Here is a 24,643-nt window from a genome sequence, read left to right on the forward strand (position 1 = left end):
CCACTGACTTTAAGATTTGGTTGTATTGGCTAATTTTAACCACCAGTGTGTCATGGTTCCTGTTCCAATGTTCCTGGAACTAATCATGGCTTCTAGGAGACCACCTCGTCATGGTTCTGATGATGGGGAGATGATGAGAAATATGATTGATGAAATTTCTAATACCTTTAAACAATCTTTTGATGCCTTTGAGAAGAAAACGGAAAATAGATATTCTGATTTTGAGAAAAAGATGGAAATTAAATATGGAGACCTTGAGAAAATGATGGAAAGTAATGAGAAAAAGATTGAACATCAAATGGAAAAAACTGATGGAGAGGTGAAACAAGTAATGGATCGGGTGGAGGTGTTAGAAACTAAGATAGATACTACTGAGCAAAAGAGAGAAAAAGGGCTTGATAAAATGGCTCTGTTAGAACTTAGGGACATGGATTTTTGTCTGAGACTGAGAGGAGTTCCTGAGGTGAAAGGGGAGAATATTGTTGAAAAAATCCTACAGTCTTTGGCAAAATTATTGGATTGAGAGGAAGATAGAATGGAGGATGAATTAGATAAAGTTTTCACATCAACTCAAGATACACAGCTGTAAATAACAAACCAAGAGATGTTTTGGTACATTTTGCTAGAAGGAAAATAAGAGACCAGGTTTTGCAAACTCACTTTGAATCAAGATTAAATACCAACAATGTGGATATAATTGTTTTGAAAGAGATTCCTGTAAGGATTTTGAGAAAGAGAAAAGACTATGCTTTTTTAACAGAGATTCTGAAAAAGAATAAAATAGTTTTTTGATGGGAAAGGTTGGAAGGTGTAAGTTTTATGTTTCAACAGCAAAGATTCAGACTGACCTCCATCCATAAAGGCCAAGGATTTTCTTGCTAGATATCGATCTAATTTGGATCAGGTTGTAGATGAGAAATCCGCACCTGGAATTAGACCCCAAGAATCTGCTTTACAGGGTATAGACATGGGTGCTACATCTAAGGACTTTGATCAGACACCTGCTTAAACATGGATTACACTTACTTGTGTAAGTATGTGAATGTCAATGGGGCAAATGCCCTGCACAAAAGAATTTTTTTTTTCATTATTTGAAGAAATTAAACCATGATATGATATGACAGAAGACTCATATCAGGAAAAAAGATATTAAATACTTGATGAATAAAAAATTGAGAGAGGAATTTATTTTTGCAGGTTTGAAGAAGATAAATGGACTTGTAATATATGTTAAACCACAACTGAAACCATGTTTATTGCTTTCTGACACACATGGCAGATATGTAGCAGTGGAAGTCGAGCTTAATGGAATTAAATCTGTTGTTGTGGGGATATATGTAACAAATGAGGATAAAAGTAAAATTTTTAGACACTTTCTGAATGATTTGTCATCTTTTACATATCAAAGCTGGTGCCTACTAGGAGATTGGAATGGTGTAACTTCCCCACGACTGGACAGGACATCTGAAAAGGAAATTAAGCTTAAACAAGGGAGAATCCCACAGTCCTTTTTTGACATGATAGACAATTTGGCATTAGTAGATTCCTGGTGATACAAAAATGGATCGGCAAGGTAACATACCTTTTACTTAGAAAGACATAAATCCTTTTCAAGAATTGACATGATATGGATTTTATTTATTTTTATGTATTTATCGAATTTTATCACCACCCATCTCCCCCCAAAGGAGGGACTCTGGGTGGTTTACAACAAAATAATTTGGCCAATAAAATTTGTAAGGTTGATATTTTACCAAAGACTTTCTCTGATCATAATCCAGTAAGTTTGAAAATAAAGAGATCAACTATAGCTTTTAGATGGAGATTGAATGAAGCTGTTTTACAAAGAGAAAACGTTTTGGTTGATTGCAAGAGGAGTTTAAGAGATTTTTTTGACATCAACTTGGACAAAGAGACTGACCTAAAAACTGTTTGGGACGCCAGTAAGGCAGTTATGAGAGGTCACTTTATTTACCATAATTGTAATGTAAAAAAGAAATGTCAACAAAAATGCAAACGATCCTGGATCAAATTAAAGTAAAATAAATTGAGTTACAGAACTGTAACTGGATTTGTTTCTATTTGGAAGCTGCTTTTGAACTATTTGCTTGTAACACAAAACAATGAAGTTTTGATTTTGGGTTTTGATGATTAAATGGTTTGATTTTAGAGAAATAAAGTTACTAAATGTTTAATTAATAGCAAGAGATTAACTTTTATGTACTTTTATATCTGTGTTGGAGAAGGTCAGATGCCACCTGTCTTATAAGTTTTTCTGTCTATTCTTGCACTTTTAGTTTCTCTTGTTTCCTTTTTAGACTTGTATTCTATCTGTTCTATATTCTGTATTTTGTGTTTTAATTATATCTTGAAAATTAATAAAGCTCTATAAAAAAAGAAAAACAAAATTTTCTTACTTAACCTCTCACTTATTAGTTAATAAAAAAGTTAGATTTATGACTGGTTAGATTTGTAAACTGCCTTTTCTTCAGGAGCTCTAGATGGCTAAAATGGCAGCCTGCCTTCATTTTATATATATATAACAGCAACCCTGTGAGGTAGGCTGGTCTAAGAGAACAATTAGTCACCCAATGAGCTTCCAAGGTTTAGGGTGGATGGGTTAAAAATGCAAACACTTCCTTAAAAAAAATGGAAATAGCATTTTTATTTGGCTTACACTTTTTCCAGAATTTCAAATCATACTTGCAGCTTGTTTTCATGCTTCTTTATCTTTGTGGTGGAATGCTATGCTTGCTTCAATTTTCTTTTCCTGGGTTCTGATGGCTACACATATTATGAATTGATATGTTTCTATTGCAGTGTTTTTCAACCTCAACAACTTTAAGATGTGTGGACTACAATTGAGAAACACCAGTCTATTGCTATACACCAAATGGTGAGTGAAATAAGAGAAGAGAATGCAAATGCTATTGTTTCCATTACTTCATCAATCAACAAAAGGATCAAAAGATCACATTTCATTCTTTCATGACATGCAGAAAGAAATTCATTTCAGCTACTTAAGGAATAATTGCAGCTAGTCATGAGCCATCTGTATCTCTTCTCTGATTCCTTTTCTCCTGAATGTATAAATCAGGTCACCTGGAGGTTGCTGTCCTGCTGAATGGTATCAATGTGGAACAGGAGCCTGTCACCTGAGACTTTTTGCTGCCTTTCAAGCAAGAAAAGCTGTTGTGGTATCCACTGTCCACGGCACTGAGACTGAATGTCTTATCCAATGCACCAAAATTGGCAACTGGGCTGAAAAGCTATTTAATGCTTAATTTTCAGACCCTAGTAAGCTATCATTGTTCTGGATTTAATTATACAAAGAAGAGAAAATAGTCATAATTTCTCCTTTTTTAAAAAAAAAATCCATTTTAGTCTATTCTATTAGGATGATCTAGTATAAGGCAACTTCTCATGTTCTGATAATCATGCGTTTTGTTCCTTCACTGGACAGAAGTGGCACTGCCATGGAAACCCTCCATTATGAACAAGCCCCTGCAAACTAAAGCAAGGGGCAGAAAAAGTAACACGCTGAGTCCAGCACCAGCTCTTCTGTGAATGAGTGGAAGTAGAGACTAGCCCTACAACGAACATGGGAAAAGGAAGATGGTTTCCAGAGGTTTATTGAAAGTCCCGTTTTAAAAAAATGTGGATTCCTTGATTTCTGCTCCACACCTCACTTAGCAAATACTAGATTGGATTAAGCAAGAGGGAGATGCCAAGAAGGAGGCCATACAGAATCTTTTCTTCTTATGATTTCAACATAGAGTTTATGATTATAAAACTGTGACAAGGTACCGTTGGGCACAAGAATGCTTATCTGTTTTTAAAAATTAATTAATGTCTTTCTCTCTCTGCCAGGCACCTGGTTGCCCCTGTTTGAAACAACTGAAGTTGCAATGCTTGTTTATCAACATCCCTCCTCCATGGGAAGTGAGTGAGATGGTGTCCACGTTGTCTTTCCAGGAACAGATTCACTCCAGAAGGAGCCCTGCAGCTCCCTAGTCCCATTGCCCACATCCCCCTTTCCACAGAAAATTGACACACACAAAAATTGGGGATCAAGACTTCTCAGTTCCATTTCTGATGTGCTCTTTGCAAGTTTAACAAGAGAAAGAATCATAACTTCTCTGCTATCTGAGATCCAGAAATTTCTAAGTATAGAAAGAGTCAAGTTTCAATAAAGAAAGAAAAGGCTACTGCAGTGAAAAATACTCACTGGAGATAGTGGTTTGTCCAGATTTTATCCTTAGCCATATTATTTATTGCCTGTTTTGCACCATTAGCAAATCAAGATGCCTTTAAAAAAAAGAAAGCATATGACTGGATTTTGTAAAACCATCAGTACAAGGCAAAATGGGGAACCAGACATTTTTCTTCACTGCAGGCACTTGCTCTTGTAAGACTGACTGCACTTAAAGACGTAGCAAAAGGAATGGCTGCAATGAGCAAACTGAATAAACTTTCCCTATGATATTGACCAATCTTTTCCTGGGTAATTCACTAGTGACTGCAACCAGACAAAGCAGCTTGATTACAGCTCACACTCCATCCTTTCCCAAGTTGTTCCCTGAACTCCCAAGCAGTCCCTGTTTGAGTGGGCTGAAATAGCTGAGAAACTAATAATTAATTAAAGATAGATCTGATCATTTCACTGAAACGTTTCTTCTTGAATGACTGGGTGACTTTGGTATAGTTTTAGCAGAACCATAGTTTATTTCCAAAGTCTGTCTTAACAGCTTGCAGTGCCCGCTGACCTTTGCTTTGTGGAATATTCCCATACTAATACTAACAATACTAATTTATCTGCACTCAACTTCAGGAGGAATAGCTAGAGCAAGCTAAGATAACTTCTTAGGGAATTTCATTTGCTGAGAAGGGTGACAGGTAATGACTGCCTTTTCTGCTGAATTTGGTGCATCAATAAAGAATATGAGGGAAGGCTTTCTAAGAAGTTGGAATCACTGGCTAGTCTACAAGCTTATAAAAACACAGATAAATCCAAAGGCAACAGCCACGTTAATGTTAATGCAGTACAGAAAAAACAGAAGGACAATAGTAGTAGTGCCTGCCATGAGGAAAATATATCTAAAATCTACAGAATTATGATTCTGTATCTACAGGCACTGATGGTATTACCTAACTGGGTAATGAAACGTCTGCAAGCAGACAACCAAGCTCACAGAGCACCAAGGACTCCACAGTTCAACCCTGAACTACATACCTTCTCTTCTATTGGATCTACAGAAATAACACCTTACCTAGGCCAACTGAAGTTTTACAACGGTTGTTCTGAGTTTTTTAGAACTCTTCATCAGACAAGAGGGTCAAAATAATTAAATTTAAAGATGAGTTGCTGAGAAAAGTTCAAACTCCTCTCCTAAAGGAAGCAGCTGTACCCATGACATCCATTTCTAGTTGCTGTGCTGTGGTTTCTTGATTGAAAGCCTTTCTTACAATAAGAGCAGTGACAGAACAGCAAGAAGTTACTGGGAAAATAGTACAGAACTGTCTGATCTTGCTGATCCCAGTAAAACCAGGAAATACATTTTTCTCCTACCAGGAAGGAATTAGCAGCCATAAAAATCCTTAATTAGGATTTGCAAAGCTCCAAAAAACAATATCTACATTTATGGTTGACTGGAAAACCCTTATAGACTTTTTGCATGAAACAGAAAAAAATGCACCTATGATTTGTGGTTTTGATTAGGGAAAAAAAAACTGGGTAATAGAAAAAGTGAGCTTTTCTGTAGTCATCGAGTAAGAGATAACTTCGTAATTGTACTTATATTTGCTGCAAAGGAAATTGGAAGCTTCTTTCTTTCTTTTTCCTACTTCTACTCTTTATTAGTTTGTGTTACTTTTTATGTGCTTTGTGAAACTTTTAATAAAAAAATTATTTAAAAAAAGGATTTGCAAAACTCCTTGCAAATTTCCCCAAATCCTCTTATTCAAAATATCCATAAGCATACTTGGTACCTTTCACCCAGAGATATGCTGTAGCATCTTCTAGCTATCAGAAAGAAAGTATCTGCTCTAAAAGGATAGGTCACTTACCCAGTATTAAAATTCAAATCACAAGCATTGGTAATTGCCATTTAATTCTCCTGAGTGCTATTTCAGCAAAAGGATTTTGCAAAGGTGATTTGTATAGCTTGGTCTGATGGCTCAGCTTTGACAGATTTACCCCTTTAAAGTTCTCAGTTGATTCTGTGGCCGGTACCCAGGAACCTGAGCACCAGCACATTTGGACTAGGCCAGTGATGGTGAAACTATAACACGCGTGTCAAAGGTAACATGCCACAATGTGCGACCTCTCTTGCCTCATCATACTCAATGCTACCCGTGGTTCACGGAGGAGCTGAGGGTTTTGAAGAGGACTGAGAGACGTCTAGAGCACCGCTGGAGGAAGACAAAGACCGAATCCGACCAAACACTGGTTAGAGCCGCTATTAAGGCCTACCTGGTGGCGATAAAAGCGGTGAAGCGCCAATACTTCTCCGCTCTTATTGCATCTGCAGAATGCCGCCCAACGGCCCTATTTAAAATTACTCAATCCCTTTTGGGGAAAGTGGGTGCAGTGACCCACCTACAGGGCCGTGCAGAGGAGTTTTCGGAGCATCTGCAAGACAAAATTGCTTGGATCCGCTCTACGCTAGACTCCAAGCGTGAGGCAGGGTCTGTGGAGATACCAAGGGATCGTACTTACCATGTTATCTGGGAACAGTTTGATCCTGTTGGACCCGAGGAAGTGGACAGGATCCTCCAGACAGTAAATGCCACCACTTGCCAATTATATCCATGTCCCTCCTGGCTGGTGAAAGCAGCTCGGGAGGTGACATGTGGTTGGGTCCAGGTGATGGTTAATACATCCTTGAGGGAGGGGCTGTTTCCAGCTGCCTTTAAGGAGGCGCTGGTACAACCCCTCCTCAAGAAACCATTGTTGGACCCTACTGTACTGGATAATTTCCGTCCAGTCTCCCACCTCCCCTTTTTGGGGAAAGTGGTTGAGAAAGTGATGACATTACAACTCCAGAGGATTCTGGAGGAAACGGATTATCTAGACCCCTTTCAGTCAGGTTTCAGGCCAGGATATGGGACAGAAATGGCATTGGTTGCACTTATGGATGATCTCTGGTGGGAGCGGGATGGGGGTAGTGCATCCATCCTTGCTCTTCTTGACCTCTCAGCGGCTTTCAGTACCATTGACCATGGTATCCTTTTGGATTGGCTCAGGGAGTTGGGGGTGGGCGGCGTAGTTTTGCGCTGGTTCACCTCCTTCCTCCAGGGCCAGTCCCAGTCGGTGGTGATAGGTGAGGAGAGATCTGACCCTCGATCTCTCCTTTGTAGGGTGCCGCAGGGCTCGGTCCTCTCTCCTCTCCTATTTAACATCTACATGAAACCACTGGGCGAGATCATCCGTCACCACGGGATGAGGTATCATCAGTATGCCGATGATACTCAATTGTATATCTCCATCCCGGGTGAGCTAAGTGATGCTGTGACTGCCCTCTCTCGGTGCCTGGGGGCTGTAGGGGTCTGGATGGGGAACAACAGGCTTCGGCTGAACCCTGGTAAGACGGAGTGGCTGTGGGTTAAGGGTTCCTCTGTATCTGGGACTTTGCCATCTTTAGTTCTGGATGGGGTTGCACTGCCCCAGACAGACCCGGTGTGTAACCTGGGGGTCCTCATGAACTCACAGCTCCTGCTGGAAGAGCAGGTGGCAGCCGTGGCTGGAAGGGCCTTTGCACAGCTTCGTGTTGTGCACCAGTTGCGCCCTTTCCTGGATCGGGAAGCCCTTCAGACAGTAACTCATGCCCTTGTTATCTCCCATATGGACGACTGCAATGCGCTCTACATGGGGCTACCCTTGAAGAGTATCTGGAAGCTTCAGCTGGTCCAGAATGCGACTGCACGGGCTATTTTTGGCGCCCCTAGAAGGGCGCACATAACACCTTTGCTACGTGAGCTGCATTGGATACCAGTTTGCTTCCGGGTCCAATTCAAGGTGTTGGTTATCACCTTTAAAGCCCTACATGGCATGGGACCGGGTTACCTGAGGGACCTCCTCTTCCCCGTATCATCAGCCCGTCCCACCCGCTCATGCAGAGAGGGCATGCTGTGGACCCCGTCAATAAGAGAATTCCATCTGGTGGGGTCCAGGAGGAGGGCCTTCTCAGCAGTAGCGCCTGCCCTTTGGAACATCTTGCCCCCGGAGGTAAGATTAGCCCCATCACTTTTAGCCTTCCGGAGGAAGTTGAAGACCTGGCTCTGCCACCGGGCATGGGGCAGGGAGGAGAATCGACATACTTGGGGTTGGCTGGTGCCTTGAAGTGCCCCTCCTACATGATGGTTGAAGAGATCATAGCTGTCATGATCGCTGTTGCGATGTTTGCGACATCACAACAGCTCGCATGACAAAGCGCGGAGGCTTGTCAATGACTGGAGAGGGATGGGCAATAAACCGGACAAAGAAGGTAATGGGTTTAGGAGATCTACAAGCTCTCATTGCCCGGTAATCGACCATTAACACCATTGTCGAGGAAAGGATCAGGGCAAAGTTCAGAAGGGCGCGTCAGGGCACTTTCGAGGAATACCAAAGCCTAATCGCCCGGTAATGGACCATTACGCCGCAGAAAGATAAACGGGGCAATGCCTGAGGTGAATGGGGCTGGACGACCTCTCACCTATCAAGTCTTGATGGCCTGTCACCCCGCGGAACTCGTGGGGCCCACCTGGGGAGTGTGGGGGTGGAGCGCTGTTTGGCGCGAGACTATTTAATTCAACTTTTGGCGTGCTTCCCTCACTCTCAGCTTTCTACTGGTGTGCATTCTATTCTAAATAAAAGCCAGAGCTTAAACTTGCTTTAGAGTCTGAGTCTTTTATTTAGTCTTAGGCATTCCTTACAATAGCCATCTGGATTTTACGAGCTGGGGTAGTTAGGAAATTGTTTTGGTTTTAATGGGGTTTTATTGGAATTTTACCATGTATTTATTTTAGTTTTTATTGTATATTTATTCTGTGCTGTAAACCGCCCAGAGTCCCTCTGGTCGGAGGAGATGGGCGGTGACAAATTTGATAGATAGATAGATAGATAGATAGATAGATAGATAGATAGATAGATAGATAGATAGATAGATAGATAGATAAATAAATAATAATACCTTCACACAAAGCCAGTTCCTGAAGAAGCTGCTTGCAAATTCCTCAAAGGGGTGTGCCTTGGTGCGAAGGGGCACCTTTGAGTGAAGGGACGTGCTTTTGTTGGCCTCACGCAAAGCTTATTCTTTGTTGTTTAGTGGGGGCGGGTGAGTCAAGTTAGGCATTTTCTGAATTTTTGACATGCTGAGCCCAAAAGGTTCACCATCACTGAACTAGGCAGTTTCTAAGCAAGGATCGTGTGCAGTTTTATTCAATACTGATAAAAAGAGGACTATATTTGTTCCCATTAGAGGTAAAAAAAATGTAAATTCTCCTTTTAGTCAAACTTGACTCCTGGTGACTATATGGACATTCCATGCTGTTTTCTTGGCAACAATGCAGAGGTGGTTTGCTATCAACATCTGGGATTCTTCTTCTGTTTTACGTCCCAGTCTAGCCTACAGCCCTGGGATTTCCTAGTGGCTTCCCACCCCCAGTACGTACCAGTTCCAACCTTGCCAAGTTTTTGTGTGATAAGCCAAGATGTGGTATGTAGTGCCCCATTAAGTTGAAATTTTTTAGATTTTCACTCCTGAACCTGCACACCAAACTTAGCTCCTCCATACCAGAAGTACTAGACACGCAATTTCTTCTCCACTTACGTTTATACAGACTTTTAAAAACACAGACCACAAAAAAGGGATTTTTTGTGGTCTGTGTGTTGAGACCAGATTATGTATCACAAGAATTTAGAACCATTCAACAGTTAAGTGAATTCTGCAGTTGCAGAATTAACAGTATTCAGTGCAAATGATATTGGTATAAGAATTATGCCATTTTTAAAAAATAAAGCACTATGTAACATGTACACCCATATTGATAATTGACTGGAAACAATGCTTTTAAAGGGTCAGAAAATAGAAAAGGCAAACTTTCCTCCACCACTGACTGTGCGTAACTATAATATTGTTTTCCCAGAACAATACTCTAAATTTTGATGAAGTAAAGTGTAATCCCTGAAAGTCTATAAAGTAATTTAGTCCTTAAGGTGTTCCAGGACTCAGTTACGTGTTCCAGTGTTGTAACTTCAACTGTTTTTGCTCCACTCATTTTCCCCTGGAAATAGTCATCAGAGTAACCCTTGCCAATTGGGAAATACATGATGAATAGTTATCTAACCCGAGTTAGCTATAAAGACAAATGAATACAGTTCAGAGTGAGAACACTATTTCCTAAATCTGTAAAGAAGTGCAGTCATTTAAGCACTTTTAGATGGAAAAATGTTAGCTTAGCCTAACTTTTGGTTTGTACATTGAGGATGGGGAGAAGACCTCTACTTCCTGTATAATTCAGTTGAAACAAGAAACATATTTAATGTTTTCTCAAAACATTGAATAGATGTATGATTTTTGCTAAATGATATATTTCTCTTTTTCTTGAGAAAAAAGTAAAGTGCCAAAGCCCCAGTACCAAATACCTATGTACACATATCAACTGTATCTATACATACACTCTTACCATTAGTTAGCTGTCCCATGAAATTGGACTCTAGGACACAGTCTTCCTACCAATGATAAAGCCAGAAGCGATGTAGAATTGAGCAATGTCAAAACAGTTTCTCTCATTTTTCTAAACTTTAGCAAAGCCACGACTGTTTTGTCTTACCTTGTCACTGAGGCATTCTGACTCTTCTGTCAGAAGGTAAACATTCCCACTTTCAGCCATTAAGATAGCAGCGTCTGTAGTAGATGAGGATCTTGGCCGGCCTTGATGTTGATGCAGGATTGCTGTCAGGCTGCTGTCCTGGGGGGCCCTGCGCACAAGGTGTGGACTGCTTTTCTGTGGTTCTAAAGAGCTACTCTTGGCTCGGCGACTGCCACTGTGCAAACTGGTTCCTCTCTTGATGGAAGGACGGGAGCGGATCTGCTGCAACACCCTGTTGAAGGCAGTGGGTCGAGCTGGGAGATCATGGAGAGACACAGCATAGGAGACACGGTGCATCTCGGGAGAGCGTTCTTTTTCATCAGGGGAGTCATGATCAGACATGCCATGGTGTTGCTGGGATGACTCCTGGGAATTCTGATGCTCCCGTTCTCGGGATCGTCTGCGACTATGGAAAAGATGTTTGAGTCCATGACCAAACATAGAACCCTCAGACAGCTGTTGTATCTTCTGTTCAAGAAAAGGAGACAAAATATTAGAAAGACAGTTATAGCAGGAGCTACACAGGATTTGTTGCAAAACACAGATGATATATAACAGTATGAAAAAAAACCCTACCTTGCCCACCCCACCCCAAATCAGAATTTTGCAATTGTCTATTGTTACCGACTGGTGTCATTCTTCTCAAGTCTGGATTTCATCATTATGAAGTACATATCATGACCAAGAGCCTGGACACTATGCTACCTCATCACTCTAATGAATGCCTGAGCTGCCCTATCTGCAGTACATGAAATGCTGTTCCCCCTTCCAAAGACAGCCAAGCTCAGCCACTGTACAGAGCTAGGGAAATAACCATGGAGAAGGAATCAAGAGGCTAGCAGGAAAACACCAAGTGCAGAAAAAAACATGCATTAAGTCCAGAGAGTGGGAGAGTGTTACAAAGAGACTCAGACTAGTCCCTTACCTGACTCCCTCAGATATCGGAGGGAGGGAGGGAAGACATGGACAGACTTGCAAGATTCTGTTATTATGTTGTTGTTTATTCGTTTAGTCACTTCCGACTCTTCGTGACTTCATGGACCAGCTCACGCCAGAGCTTCCTGTCGGTCGTCAACACCCCCAGCTCCCCCAGGGACGAGTCCGTCACCTCTAGAATATCATCCATCCACCTTGCCCTTGGTCGGCCCCTCTTCCTTTTGCCCTCCACTCTCCCTAGCATCAGCATCTTCTCCAGGGTGTCCTGTCTTCTCATTATGTGGCCAAAGTATTTCAGTTTTGGCTTTAATATCATTCCCTCAAGTGAGCAGTCTGGCTTTATTTCCTGGAGGATGGACTGGTTTGACCTTCTTGCAGTCCAAGGCACTCTCAGAATTTTCCTCCAACACCACACTTCCAAAGCATCTATCTTCCTTCTCTCAACCTTCCTTATGGTCCAGCTCTCGCAGCCATATGTTACTACGGGGAACACCATTGCTTTAACTATTTATTATAGCCTATAAAGTCTAGTTCTACTCTTCCTGTGTAGTCTCTTTTCTAGTATGGTTTACCTTGAAGAGCTGACATCAGCAATAGTCAGAGCACTTGTGCTGAGGAGGTAGAAGTAGAGCGTATAGGGGCAGGCCTTGATGGAGAGAAAGAAGATCCATTACCAAGGCAACAATCAAATAAACACGGCTTGAGCCCATACTAAGAAAGAGATTTATGAAAATGCCTCAGGCAGTGCACCCCCACTACCCCCAATTCACATGAAGATAAAAGAGAGAGGAAGGGAAGCCCATCTGGACTTGCAAGGGTCTGTTACTATAGCCATTCTAATAATTGTAATTTTAGGCTCATGCAGTGTCTGTTGTCTGGCCTACCTTATAGGGCTGACAGTAGCAAAACTCTGAGGAGGGAAAAGATGAATGCTTGGGGGTAAAGGGGCAAGAGGAAGTAAAAATCATATAACTAGAAGAGCTGCAGCTAATTGAATACCTTTTATATTACCAGTATGAATACCATACTGTCATAATATAGCTTGCCTACCTACTCATACTCATCATGCTATTTCCTTTTAGGATAAGCAAGGTTATGTAAAGAACAGAAAAGAAATAATGAGCCAAAGAAATTAGATATAACAAAAAGGAAAGAAAATATAGCTGAATTTAGTTTATACCGGCACCATTCACTATTTCGCTCCATACCTATTCTTGCAAATCATCCTGCCTCCCCTATATTTACATTTTGATCAATACACTGTCATTTGTTCTTTCAGATTGGTATACGGTTCCTTCTAAAGATACATTTCTTATGTGCTGGCAAAGATGCTAAATCATGACAGTTATTCCTCATTGCTATGTATCACTTGAAGCATGGTACTGTAAGGAATATCCGTGGTTGGATATTCTAAATATAAAAGCAGCTCATAGAATCCACAGTCTAAAGTGTAATTTGAGTGGCATCAGTATTGTGGTCACTTTTGCTTTGTAACTGTTAAATCTTAACAGTATTTCCAAATGCAATATTTCTTCTTGCCCTTTTTATATGATTTAATTAGATAGGGGGCCCCAAAGCCTGGTCAGTCAGTTACATGTATTAACTCTATTTCTCTCTGTTTACCAGTCTCCATTGGCACTGGCTGTTGCCAAAGCCACAGCTTCAAAAGCCTAAGGGAGAAGTTATTCTAAAGAAGGGCAGCGTGCTCGGCTGCTTTTGCCAAACCACAAGGCCAGCTAAGGTTACAGATATTTGAAGGTAAGCCTAACTGAGATGCATCGTATAAATAAAAAGACCAAAAGGAAAAAAATAAGACCCTATTCATAAATGAAGGACAAGAGATTACGGCTTCCTGGAGAAACAGATTTTGCTTTTTTCAGGGATATACGGATTTTAAGCCAGTTTGGTGTAGTGGTTAAACTGCTGGATTAGGAGTGGGGAAACCCAAGTTCTAGTCCTTCCTTAGACATGGAAGCCAGCTGGGTGACTTTGGGTCAATCACTATTTCTCAGCCCTAGGCTGGAAAGTTGAAAAACATTCTGGAAGAAGGCAATGGCAAACTACTTCTGCAATGTTGCCCCCAAAACTGCCTAGGCCTGTCATGAGGTTGCCAGCAGTCAAGGCTGACTCAAGGGCACCAAAACAAAAAACAAAACCCTTGGTTATAGCTGATTGGGTTTTTTGCACAACTTGGGAGATCCACTGAAATCTCAGATACTTACAACTTAGGCTCTGAATGTTTGATACTCACACCTAAAAGCTATATATATCAAATTACATTATGGAAAAATGTGCAGATGGAATTTGCTTCAAGATCCTTAGATAACTATTTTGAGGACTGACTAAAAGCTAGAAGCCAAAAGAAAGATATTAATTCTACCACACTTTATGATATAAATAAGGATTGGCAGTCTTTTGGTTTGGGATGAACCTTTGACGATCTGGTACTATGAGCTGTAATTCATGAAAGTTTATGCCTTTTAATAAAATTTGTTAGTCTGAAAAGGTATTGCCAGACTATTGTGATTTTCCTCAAGCCCAGGTTGTTGAGAAGAAGATTATTTTTATCTTTGTCCCCCTTCCGAATAATCTTGTTCCATATGGCCTTTTCTATGCTACTATTATAAGTGGGAAATACCTATGGCCTTACCATTGGGTAACCACCTGGGCAGAAAAAAACACAATTTTTTTCCCACTCAAATAGGAACTAGAGGCTGCCTATATTAAATTAACCAACTAATTGTGACCACCATCAGAATGATTGTCTAACGGCAACTTATTATATCAACTGAGGGAGTCAGTTTGGTGTAGTGTTAAGGCCTCAGACTAGAAACTGGGAGACTGTGAGTCCTGACTTGGGCACAAAGCCAGCTGGGTGACCTTGGGCCAGTTGTTCTCTCTCAGCCCTAGGAAGGAGGCAATGGCAAGCCACTTCTGAAAATCTTGCCAAGAAAACTGCAGGGACTTGTCTAGGCAATCTCTGAGAATCAGACACAATTGAATGGATTTTAAAAAATCAGTTGAAATCATTTCAAAGTATTCATCATATTAAAGACAATAATTTTTCCCTCTGATACTTGTGCCAGTTGGAAATATCTTTTTCACAAACCTTTTGGTGTGATTTGCCTTGTTTATCGTTGCTCTCTGCTTGCAGCACATGATCAATTACCCAATTATCCACAGGAAAGAAATATATGGTAGATCCTGCTTTGGGAACACACCCTTCTATCCTTAATTCTCAAAATTCTTTGCTTCTTTAAGCAGCACATTTGACTTCATGTTGCCTGTATCTATGATACTTTCAGAGCATGGGTGGGCCATGCAGACAAATTAGATTACAAGTTTAGTAATCAACTATTACTGGCAACATAGTCATAGATTAAATGTTCTACATAGATAAAAAGAAAGGATTTAGTCAATGTAAATTATGAGACATTGTTCTAATATATAATCAGATCCTTTGAAGAATCAAACTCTATACATACAATTTTCCAAAGGACCTGGCTACTTGATGATATAGTAATGTGTCAGCAAATAGCTGGGTCCTTTGGGAATAATATATATAGAGCGAGTTTGATTGCTGCTATTCTTCAAAATAAGTTTCACTGAGCTTGAATAAAGAGTGGCCAAAAGTATTGGGGCCCCTCCACTTTTTTCCAAAGAATCCCAATTTGCTATGAAATAAGTTGCCATTTTCATTTGTTTTATTGCAAGAATAAGTTAAATCATACAAGAATATGTTAAGTCATATATCAAAAATGAAGTGTCTGTTCTATGGACATGTAATAAAGAATGGTAGATGCCATTTACTTCTGTACTTAATTTATGGCAAATTGGGATTCTCTGGGAAAAAGTGGAGGGGTACCAATACTTCTGGCTGTGTCTGCAAATGAAGTCATTACCTAACAAGCTCAACAATGGTCTGCTCTCTTGAAAACCTGATATGACAGTTTAATAGAAACCAAAAACCATTTTATGAAAATCTGATCTAAACAATATATCGATAACAATCCTCCATCATCCCTCTTTTCTAATTACATTAATGAATCTGTATTAGCAAACAGTTCAAAGGACTTAAGGTCCCTCTGATGGTTTAAGAATAGCCATCCCGGTTTATCACATCAAATGTCAAGTGAGAGACAAATGTTTCCTTGCAAAATCACAGCTGCCTTGAAGTGATTCAGTAACATGCAGAGCAAACTTCACAAGCACTAGAGGATGAATGGAACATAAGTTAATAGGGTCAAAGCCGAAGTAGAAAGTATAGTAGGTACCACGCAGTCTCTGACAATTGTAAGACCAGAACAAGAATTAAACCACATCCAAAGTTCTTATAGCCAGATATCAAGTCATATAACTGGTACAGTATCAATTCTTGATGCTGTTAATTCTCCTGCCACCAACAACAAAAAGAAGTACTTAATGTGGGTATATGCAGATCCAGATACAACTCCACAATACGACATTGAAAGAACATATTATAGAAACCTCTGTTCAATCATACTTTCCTTCATCAGTAAGGAGGCATCCTAGCAAACAATTTGGAAGATGTTTGCTATGCTGTACTTCCCAGAAACGAATCAACTTGAGCTGCAATGTATACACCACTGTTGGCATCCCTGTGCTAAAGTGGATGCTTAGAAATGAGATGCAGAAGTTTGGAATAAAAGTTCAGATTATTATTATTATTTGATGATGATAATAATAAGTAATAAGCATTCAGGCAACAGCCTAAAAGATACAAATTATGGGAGACAAAATGCTATTTATTTCTTCCATCAGTGTTTTCTATTTACACAGAACTTTCAGTCTGATGGAATAGGAAGTGTCATGAGTGTCGTTGAGCTGAAGACATCAGCGCAATGGCACACATGACAATAACAAGGAAACAGGGGAAGGGGCTCAAGATAAGTAGCCATCAACTTACAAAGACTGAAGGACAAGAGACAATGGCTAAACGGATCGCGAGGCACACCCAAGCTGTTAGCGCTAACGCAACGGAGATCGCCCAGCTGACAGCAATCACCGGAGGAATAGGGAAACCGATGATGGGCGATCCCGGAACGCCAGCGGGGCCTCGCAACCCCTCACCTACCGGCAGGACAACATGTTGGACAAAGGGGGGGTGACGTAACCGCGAGTGAGGGGGCGCTGACCGGCGCGGGGTATTTAAACCCCGCACCGGCGCGCTCCTGTCACTCTCAGCTTTTTTCCTATACTGTACCTACACTGCGAATAAATCAGAGCCTGTTTCACAGAATCAGCGTCTGAGTATTACTCGGAGGTAGGCAGCGCATGACATAAAGCTGAGAGTCATAAACTCAGCCTCGCCGAGCCCCACCGGACGACAACGAGCCGCGGGAGGAGTAGACGGCGAGAAGACCAGGAAGATGAGGCCGGCGCGACGCGGACAAGGAGGGCGAGCCACACGGCAAGAAGCAGAGGAGGACCGACCGAGGCCAGAGGCACCGTGGACTCCCGGAGCCATGGACGCCCACCCGACCCAACCCGAGCCTCAGCTCCAACCCCAAGGGGAGATGGCGACGGAGGCAACCCGACCACGGGAGGGAGCAACATACCTTCCGAGACCAGCGGAGAACCCCGCGCCCCACATCGCACCCCAGCAACGGGCGTGGAACGACAGCCCAATGGCGGTAAGCACGGAGGAGGACGATGGAGCAACCCAGCAGACGGCGGAGGAAGCGGACCAACGGCCGAGAGAGACTGAACCCCACCGGCAACCCACCCCCGCCGACACACCGACGGAACCGGCCCCAGCGGCGGTGCGGATCGTGGACGAGGACGCACGAGCTAGACTCGCGGCCATGGAGACCCAACTGAAGGAGCTCCGGACCATGCTTCAGTCGCTCATGCCCCCCGCGCCGCCCAACGACGTCCCCGCACAGGTCCACACCCCGAGCGAAGCGCCGAACCCCCACGGGCCAGATGAAGGTCAACAGACGGCCCAGGCGGACGACAACACAGGCCGGGAAGCGAGAGGAAGGGGCGCACAAAACGCCCGGGCCCCAAAGGACTTCCCCATCTTCTTTGATGGGAACCCCGCGAAACTGTCGTTCTTTATCACGAACGCCAGGGAGTTCATGGGGAGGCACGGACACTCCTACGACTCCGAAGCGGACAAGATCGCTGCCGTGGCAATCAAACTACAAGACCGGGCGGCGGACTGGTACGTCCAACTGTACGAGTCCAGCTCCCCCGCCCTCGCCAACTTCCCCGCCTTCATCAATGAGATGAAAAGCTACTTCGAGGACCCACTAGCCAAAGTGAGGGCGAAAAGCGCACTCCAAAGACTTAAACAGGGCACACGCACTGTCCCAGACTACGCCCTCGAGTTCAAAGCCCTCGCGGGGAAGGTCAACGACTGGTCCGAGACCACCCTGCTGGAAATGTTCAAAAGGGGGCTCAACCGCGACGTACTTCAATGGGCCCTCTACCGCGACGACCCAGAAACTCTACACGGGTGGATCTACCTCGCGGGGAAAGCAGAACACGCACATCGCACCTTCCTCATGACAACTACGGAAGACACGAACTACACCTGCAAAAAGGTACCCGCACCACACGTGGGGACGGCCGGCCCCACATACCCAAAGAAGAAATTTAATCGGGAGCCCTGCGGGAGGTGTGGAAAACTAGGGCACAAGACGGCAGATTGCTTCGCCAACCGACTGCCGACCAGTGCGCCTAAACCCACCCCGAAAACTAGCCCCAAACCACCTAACCCGCCGCCGCCCCCTCACCGCCGAATGACCAGAGCCACAGCGACACCAGAGGAAGGCTGGGGCGCCTACTGGGGGGAAGAGGACAACGTAGACCCAGACCAGCCGGCGGGAAACGCTCCCCGCCTGCCCTGAAACGCGTTGCGAGGCAGGCGGTGGGACAGCAGCGCGGACCACCTCGACGGAACGGCGAAAGCTCCGTGATAATGGCGGCAATTAAACTCTCTGCCGGCAACAGAGCCACCACGGCCGCGGCACTAGCGGACTCGGGGTGCTCAAAAAACCTCATCCACCCCGACTTAGTCGCCAAACTCGACCTCCGCTGCTTCCCCCTCCCCACGCCGTTGGCATTCCACCAGCTGGACGGCTCTACAGCGGGAGGGAAACCGGCTACGATGCAAACCGAGCCGGTCACCCTACAAATGGGCACTCACACCGAACGCACATCGTTCGTCGTCACCCACATCGGACGGCCCATTGCAGTCCTGGGAATGCCATGGCTCGCGACAAACAACCCGCGCATCGACTGGGAGACCCGCACCTTCACATTTGGCGACGGCGAGTATCGGGCACCAGTTCCGGCGGGCAGAACCAACCCCACTGTGGGACGAGCAGAGGCGACTACACAGGACAACGCCGCTACCACAGCAGACCTACCGGAACAATACGCCGACTTCTCCGAGGTCTTCGGAGAGGCAGAAGCTGACCAACTACCCCCCCACCGCAAGACGGACTGCCGGATCGACCTGCTGCCTGACGTCCCCTTACCTAGACCGAAGATCTACTCGATGACCCCGAAGGAGATGGCAACCCTCCGGGAGTTCATCGATAAAAACCTAGAGAGGGGATTCATAGAGCCAGCATGCTCACCGGTCGGAGCCCCCGTCTTATTCCGGGAGAAGAAAGACGGCACCCTACGGCTCTGCACCGACTACCGGGGCCTAAACGCGGCTTCCCTGTCCAACAAATACCCCTTACCCCTGGTGAAAGACATGCTCGCCCACCTGTCCACGGGCAAAGTCTTCTCCAAAATGGACCTTCGCGAGGCGTAATACCGCATCCGAATCAGGGAAGGGGACGAATGGAAGACTGCGTTCAACTGCCCCCTAGGCGCCTTCCAGTACAAAGTGCTGCCGTTCGGACTCGCGGGGGGCCCTGGGGTGTTTATGCAGCTCATCAATGAGGTACTGCATGAACACCTGTTCAAAGGGGTCCTTGTCTACATAGACAACGTCCTTATCTACACTAAAACGCACAAGGAACATGTGACCCTAGTCAGGCAAGTCCTCGACAAGCTCAGAAGGGCGCAGCTCTATGCCAAACCTACAAAGTGCGAATTCCATAAAGCGCGCCTAGACTACCTGGGGTACCGAATCTCCGGAGACGGCATAGAAATGGACCCCGCAAAAGTCGAGGCGGTGCTGAACTGGGAACGCCCCCGCAACAGACGCCAACTCCAGAGCTTCCTCGGCTTCGCGAATTTTTACAGGTCATTCGCCCGGGGGTTCGCAGAGATAGCCCTCCCCCTAACGGACCTCCTCAAAACCAAAGGGGTGGGGGACACCCGATGCGCCAAGAACCCGGGCACAGTATTGAATTGGACTCCCGCGTGCCAGACCGCATTCAACAAGCTGAAAGCGCTGTTCACCATGGAGCCAATCCTCGCGCACCCGGACCCAGAATGGCCGTTCGTGGTCCAAGCCGACGCCTCAGACTTCTCCCTGGGGGCCATCCTACTCCAAAAGGACCCCACGGGACTCCTGAAACCATGCGCCTACCTGTCGAGGAAATTTTCCGAGACAGAAAGGCGATGGCACGTCTGGGAGAAAGAAGCCTTCGCGGTAAAATCGGCGCTAGAAACATGGCGACACCTACTCGAGGGAGCCACCCAACCATTCGAGGTCTGGACCGACCACCGGAACCTCGAGGCCCTCCGAACGCCCAGACGCCTCAGCCCAAAACAGGTCCGATGGGCCCAATTCTTCAGCCGCTTCAACTTCCAGCTGAAGTTCATGCCGGGTAAAAAGAACTTCCTGGCCGACGCCCTCTCCCGACTGCCCCAAGACGAAGAGCCTGCCCCAGACACCATTTGGACAGTCCTATCCGCCTCGCAACTGGGGATGGCCGTGACCACCCGAAGCGGCGCTCGGAGGCAGCTCGACCCTACGGCGCAACCGACGGCGGGACAACCTGTGCCCAGACGACGCCAACCGCAACTACCAGGGGGGATACGCACGGACCTCGCCGCCGCCCTCAAAACCGACCCCTGGTTCCTGGCAAACCCCGACAAGGTAACAATGGCACAGGACCTGGCATGGGGGGAAGGCAGAATCTATGTCCCGGACGCGCAACGCCAAGCGATCTTGCATAGATCACACGACACCAAGCAAGCGGGACACTTTGGGTTCCTTAAGACCCTACACCTAACAAGGCGTCAATTCTGGTGGCCCGCGCTAAGACGAGACGTGAAAGCATACGTAGCGTCCTGCCCAACGTGCGCTAGGGCCAAACGGGCACCAGGCAAACCCGCGGGGCTTTTACAACAGGTGGCAGAACCCTCCCGCCCATGGGAGGAAATCTCTATGGATTTTATAGTGGACCTCCCACCCAGCCAGAAGAAAATGGCCATTTGGGTGGTGAAGGATTATTTCTCGAAACAGGCCCACTTCATCCCCTGCACGTCGGTCCCGTCCGCACAACAACTAGCCAAACTCTTCCTCATCCACGTGTACAGGTTACACGGATGTCCCGCACGTGTGGTGACCGACAGGGGCACACAGTTCACTTCTAAGTTCTAGCGGGCCTTTCTAAAGCTGACGGGGACCCAACAGGCCCTATCCACTGCCTGGCACCCCCAGACGGACGGAGCCACAGAGGTCCTTAATGCCACCCTAGAGCAATTCATACGCTCATACACCAACTATCATCAAGACGACTGGGCCGAACTGCTCCCGTTCGCCGAAGTCGCATACAACAACGCCGTCCACACGAGCACGGGGAAAACTCCGTTCGAGGTAGTCTCGGGGCGCGACTTCGTCCCCATACCAGAGCTACCACAACCCCCGGAACCCCAGGTGGACGCTAGCGACTGGGGACGGAAGATTGCGGAATCGTGGCCAATAATCACGGCAGCGCTGAAGGATGCACAGGTGGCCTACAAAGAGCAGGCCGACAAGCACCGGCGCCAACAACCGACGTTCCAAGCGGGGGATATGGTCTACCTATCCACCAAATTCCTAAAGTCGCCCCAACCCTCGAAAAAACTGGGGCCTAAGTACATCGGGCCGTTCCGAGTCACGCAGATGGTGAACCCGGTGGCAATATGCTTGGACCTGCCACACAACCTACGGAGACTCCACCCGGTGTTCCACACCAGCCTCCTGAAACCGGCAACCACCTCTCGATGGCACCCAAGCACGCCACTGCCCTCACCGGTGATGATCGACGGGCAACATCACTTTGACGTAAGGGACATACTCGACTCTCACAGGCAACGGGGGACTTTACACTATTTGGTCAGGTGGAAACACTTCCCCCACCCGGAATGGGTGGCGGCGCACAATGTTAACGCGCCTGACCTGACCCGGGCTTTTCACCGGGCATACCCCGACAAGCCAAAACCAAGGCTAGCAAACCGTCACCTGCATAACCCCTCCCCCGCGCCCCCCCCGCCTACCGTGCCCCAAGGGAAAGGGCCCCCCCAAGCCCGCGACTTGGGTGGACCTCCACCCCCCGGGACTCACCCCCCCTGCCCCGGGCCCACGAGGCAGTAACAAGCAGTCGCCAGCACCCTCCCCCCGCCCCGGGCCCACGGGGGAGTGGCAAACAAGTCAACAGTGCATCCTGGGGGCAACGCCCAGGAGCACACATAACAAAGGCGACGCACTCAGAATAAAAAAGAAGGGCCCTACCTGGAGCTGATAAGCACCCGACCAGCCACGCCTCTCTCCTCGTCGAACTGAGCCAAACAAACAGGGTGTGGCTGGAGCATGCGCACGCCCAGGGCGTGACCTGGGCATGCGCACCAAGAACACACCCTAGAGAGACACGTGGGAGAGGGCGGAACAAAGAGAGGGGCGAAAAACACTCCGGCGGGAAATTTTTTTAAAAAAAAAAACCATTTTGACAGCTCTCCGGGAAAAAACCAGAAAACCGGGGGGGGGGCACTATTCGGACAGGGGGCAGTATGTCATGAGTGCCGTTGAGCTGAAGACATCAGCGCAATGGCACACATGACAATAACAAGGAAACAGGGGAAGGGGCTCAAGATAAGTAGCCATCAACTTACAAAGACTGAAGGACAAGAGACAATGGCTAAACGGATCGCGAGGCACACCCAAGCTGTTAGCGCTAACGCAACGGAGATCGCCCAGCTGACAGCAATCACCGGAGGAATAGGGAAACCGATGATGGGCGATCCCGGAACGCCAGCGGGGCCTCGCAACCCCTCACCTACCGGCAGGACAACGTGTTGGACAAAGGGGGGGTGACATAACCACGAGTGAGGGGGCGCTGACCGGCGCGGGGTATTTAAACCCCGCACCGGCGCGCTCCTGTCACTCTCAGCTTTTTTCCTATACTGTACCTACACTGCGAATAAATCAGAGCCTGTTTCACAGAATCAGCGTCTGAGTATTACTCGGAGGTAGGCAGCGCATGACAGGAAGCAAGAAAAGGCTAATGATGAGTCAAGTCAAGAAAGAGCCATGTACAAAACTAGTGATCATATCACTGCACAAGACATTAATCAAAAAGGTTAATGGAATGCTATAAAATTCCATTAAAAGCCTAGCTATTGTTTTCCTATTAAAGCTCTGGAAGTTTTCAGTGAGGACCTTCCTGCCTCTTTCTAAAGTTATTCTACTTTTTGAGCTTTCAGGTTAACAATCTATTCAACAATGACTTGTTAATATGTTTTCTGCTACAGATTAAGGTTACTATGGTAACTAATCATTTTGGCCGGGTGAAGAGGTCGAATTTAATTGTCCCCTTTTCATGTGTTAATGGTTGCATTGCCTAAGGGAGGAACTTGCCTGAACTTGTTTTAGTTTCAGTTTCCCTTCTGTGTAGGCTTGCAGAGAATATGCAGCTGAGAGAAATCTCTCCTCTCAGCAAACAGCCTTTAAATATGTTTGCTTTCTGTAAATAAAATTATTTTTATAGAAATGCCTGGTGTGTGACTTTTCTGATCTCTCCTGGGCCAAAGGCTTTCTAGCACTCCGCAACATGACTGTGGAGAGATCCTACATACAGCTGTGAACACAGGGCCTGTGTGCACACATTTCTGGTTGGAACAGTAATCCACACAGGCTTGAGAAGAGAAATAGAACAGTGTTTCCAATTCTGTCCTACAAACATAACTGGGATAAATAGCTCTTCCCACATCAGATTAGGAACATGTGGCAATATCCCCACATATCTAATATGGATTAAGGATGATTCTCTGCTATAGTATTCTCAACCGAATTATGTCATGAATAAACATTTATGATTTCTTTTTGTGAACCAGCCTCATGTCACTGCAAACCCACTGATATTGCAATCACTAAACTTCCCTTTTGCTCAGTTAAATAATAAGTTAGCAGTAAAAGATTCACTGAGGACAGCCCTTTTTCCATTAGAATTAAGATTCAGGATATAGGTTTTAGAATTCCAAAACATAATGTTAACTGGCCATTCACAAAACAACTGAGGCTGAGATGTATGAAGAACAGAATTCCAATGTTTTGAACAAGAAATAATTCCCCATCCATATCCTAGGAATTGTTATCTTGGAAAATTATTTCTGAAAAGTGTGTGTGTAGAGGGAATCTATTGAATTGTTGCTCTGGACCATCACAATTTAAAGTTTATTCTATTTATAGTGTCTCTATGGAAACAGTGTACATAAAATAGAAAAGAACTACAAAGCCTACAGATTTCTCCCATCACGATACAGAATGGATTTAGATTCTTCATCTGCCTTTAAAAAGACTCATGGGAACCAAAATGAACAGTTCCCACATTTTAAAAATAACTAAAGCAAAACATTAAAAAGAGAAAGCTGGTGACAGAGAAGGAAAAACAAGTTATTTTGACAGCAACACACAAAGACTAACTTAATCTCAGTGTTT

At 45.2% G+C, this 24,643-nt stretch overlaps 1 protein-coding gene across 1 annotated transcript in view; it reads right to left on the reverse strand.

Moving 5' to 3' along the window:
* TMCC2 (transmembrane and coiled-coil domain family 2) overlaps nt 1–24,643 on the reverse strand; it is a 105,222-nt gene that overhangs the window by 58,889 nt on the left and 21,690 nt on the right. The window contains exon 3 of the mRNA XM_063297514.1: nt 10,816–11,322. Coding sequence (XP_063153584.1) covers nt 10,816–11,322 — 507 coding nt within the window. The remainder of the gene's footprint in view (nt 1–10,815; nt 11,323–24,643) is intronic.

This window comes from Candoia aspera, chromosome 3 (assembly GCF_035149785.1).
Source record: "Candoia aspera isolate rCanAsp1 chromosome 3, rCanAsp1.hap2, whole genome shotgun sequence".
Lineage (NCBI taxonomy): Eukaryota > Metazoa > Chordata > Lepidosauria > Squamata > Boidae > Candoia > Candoia aspera.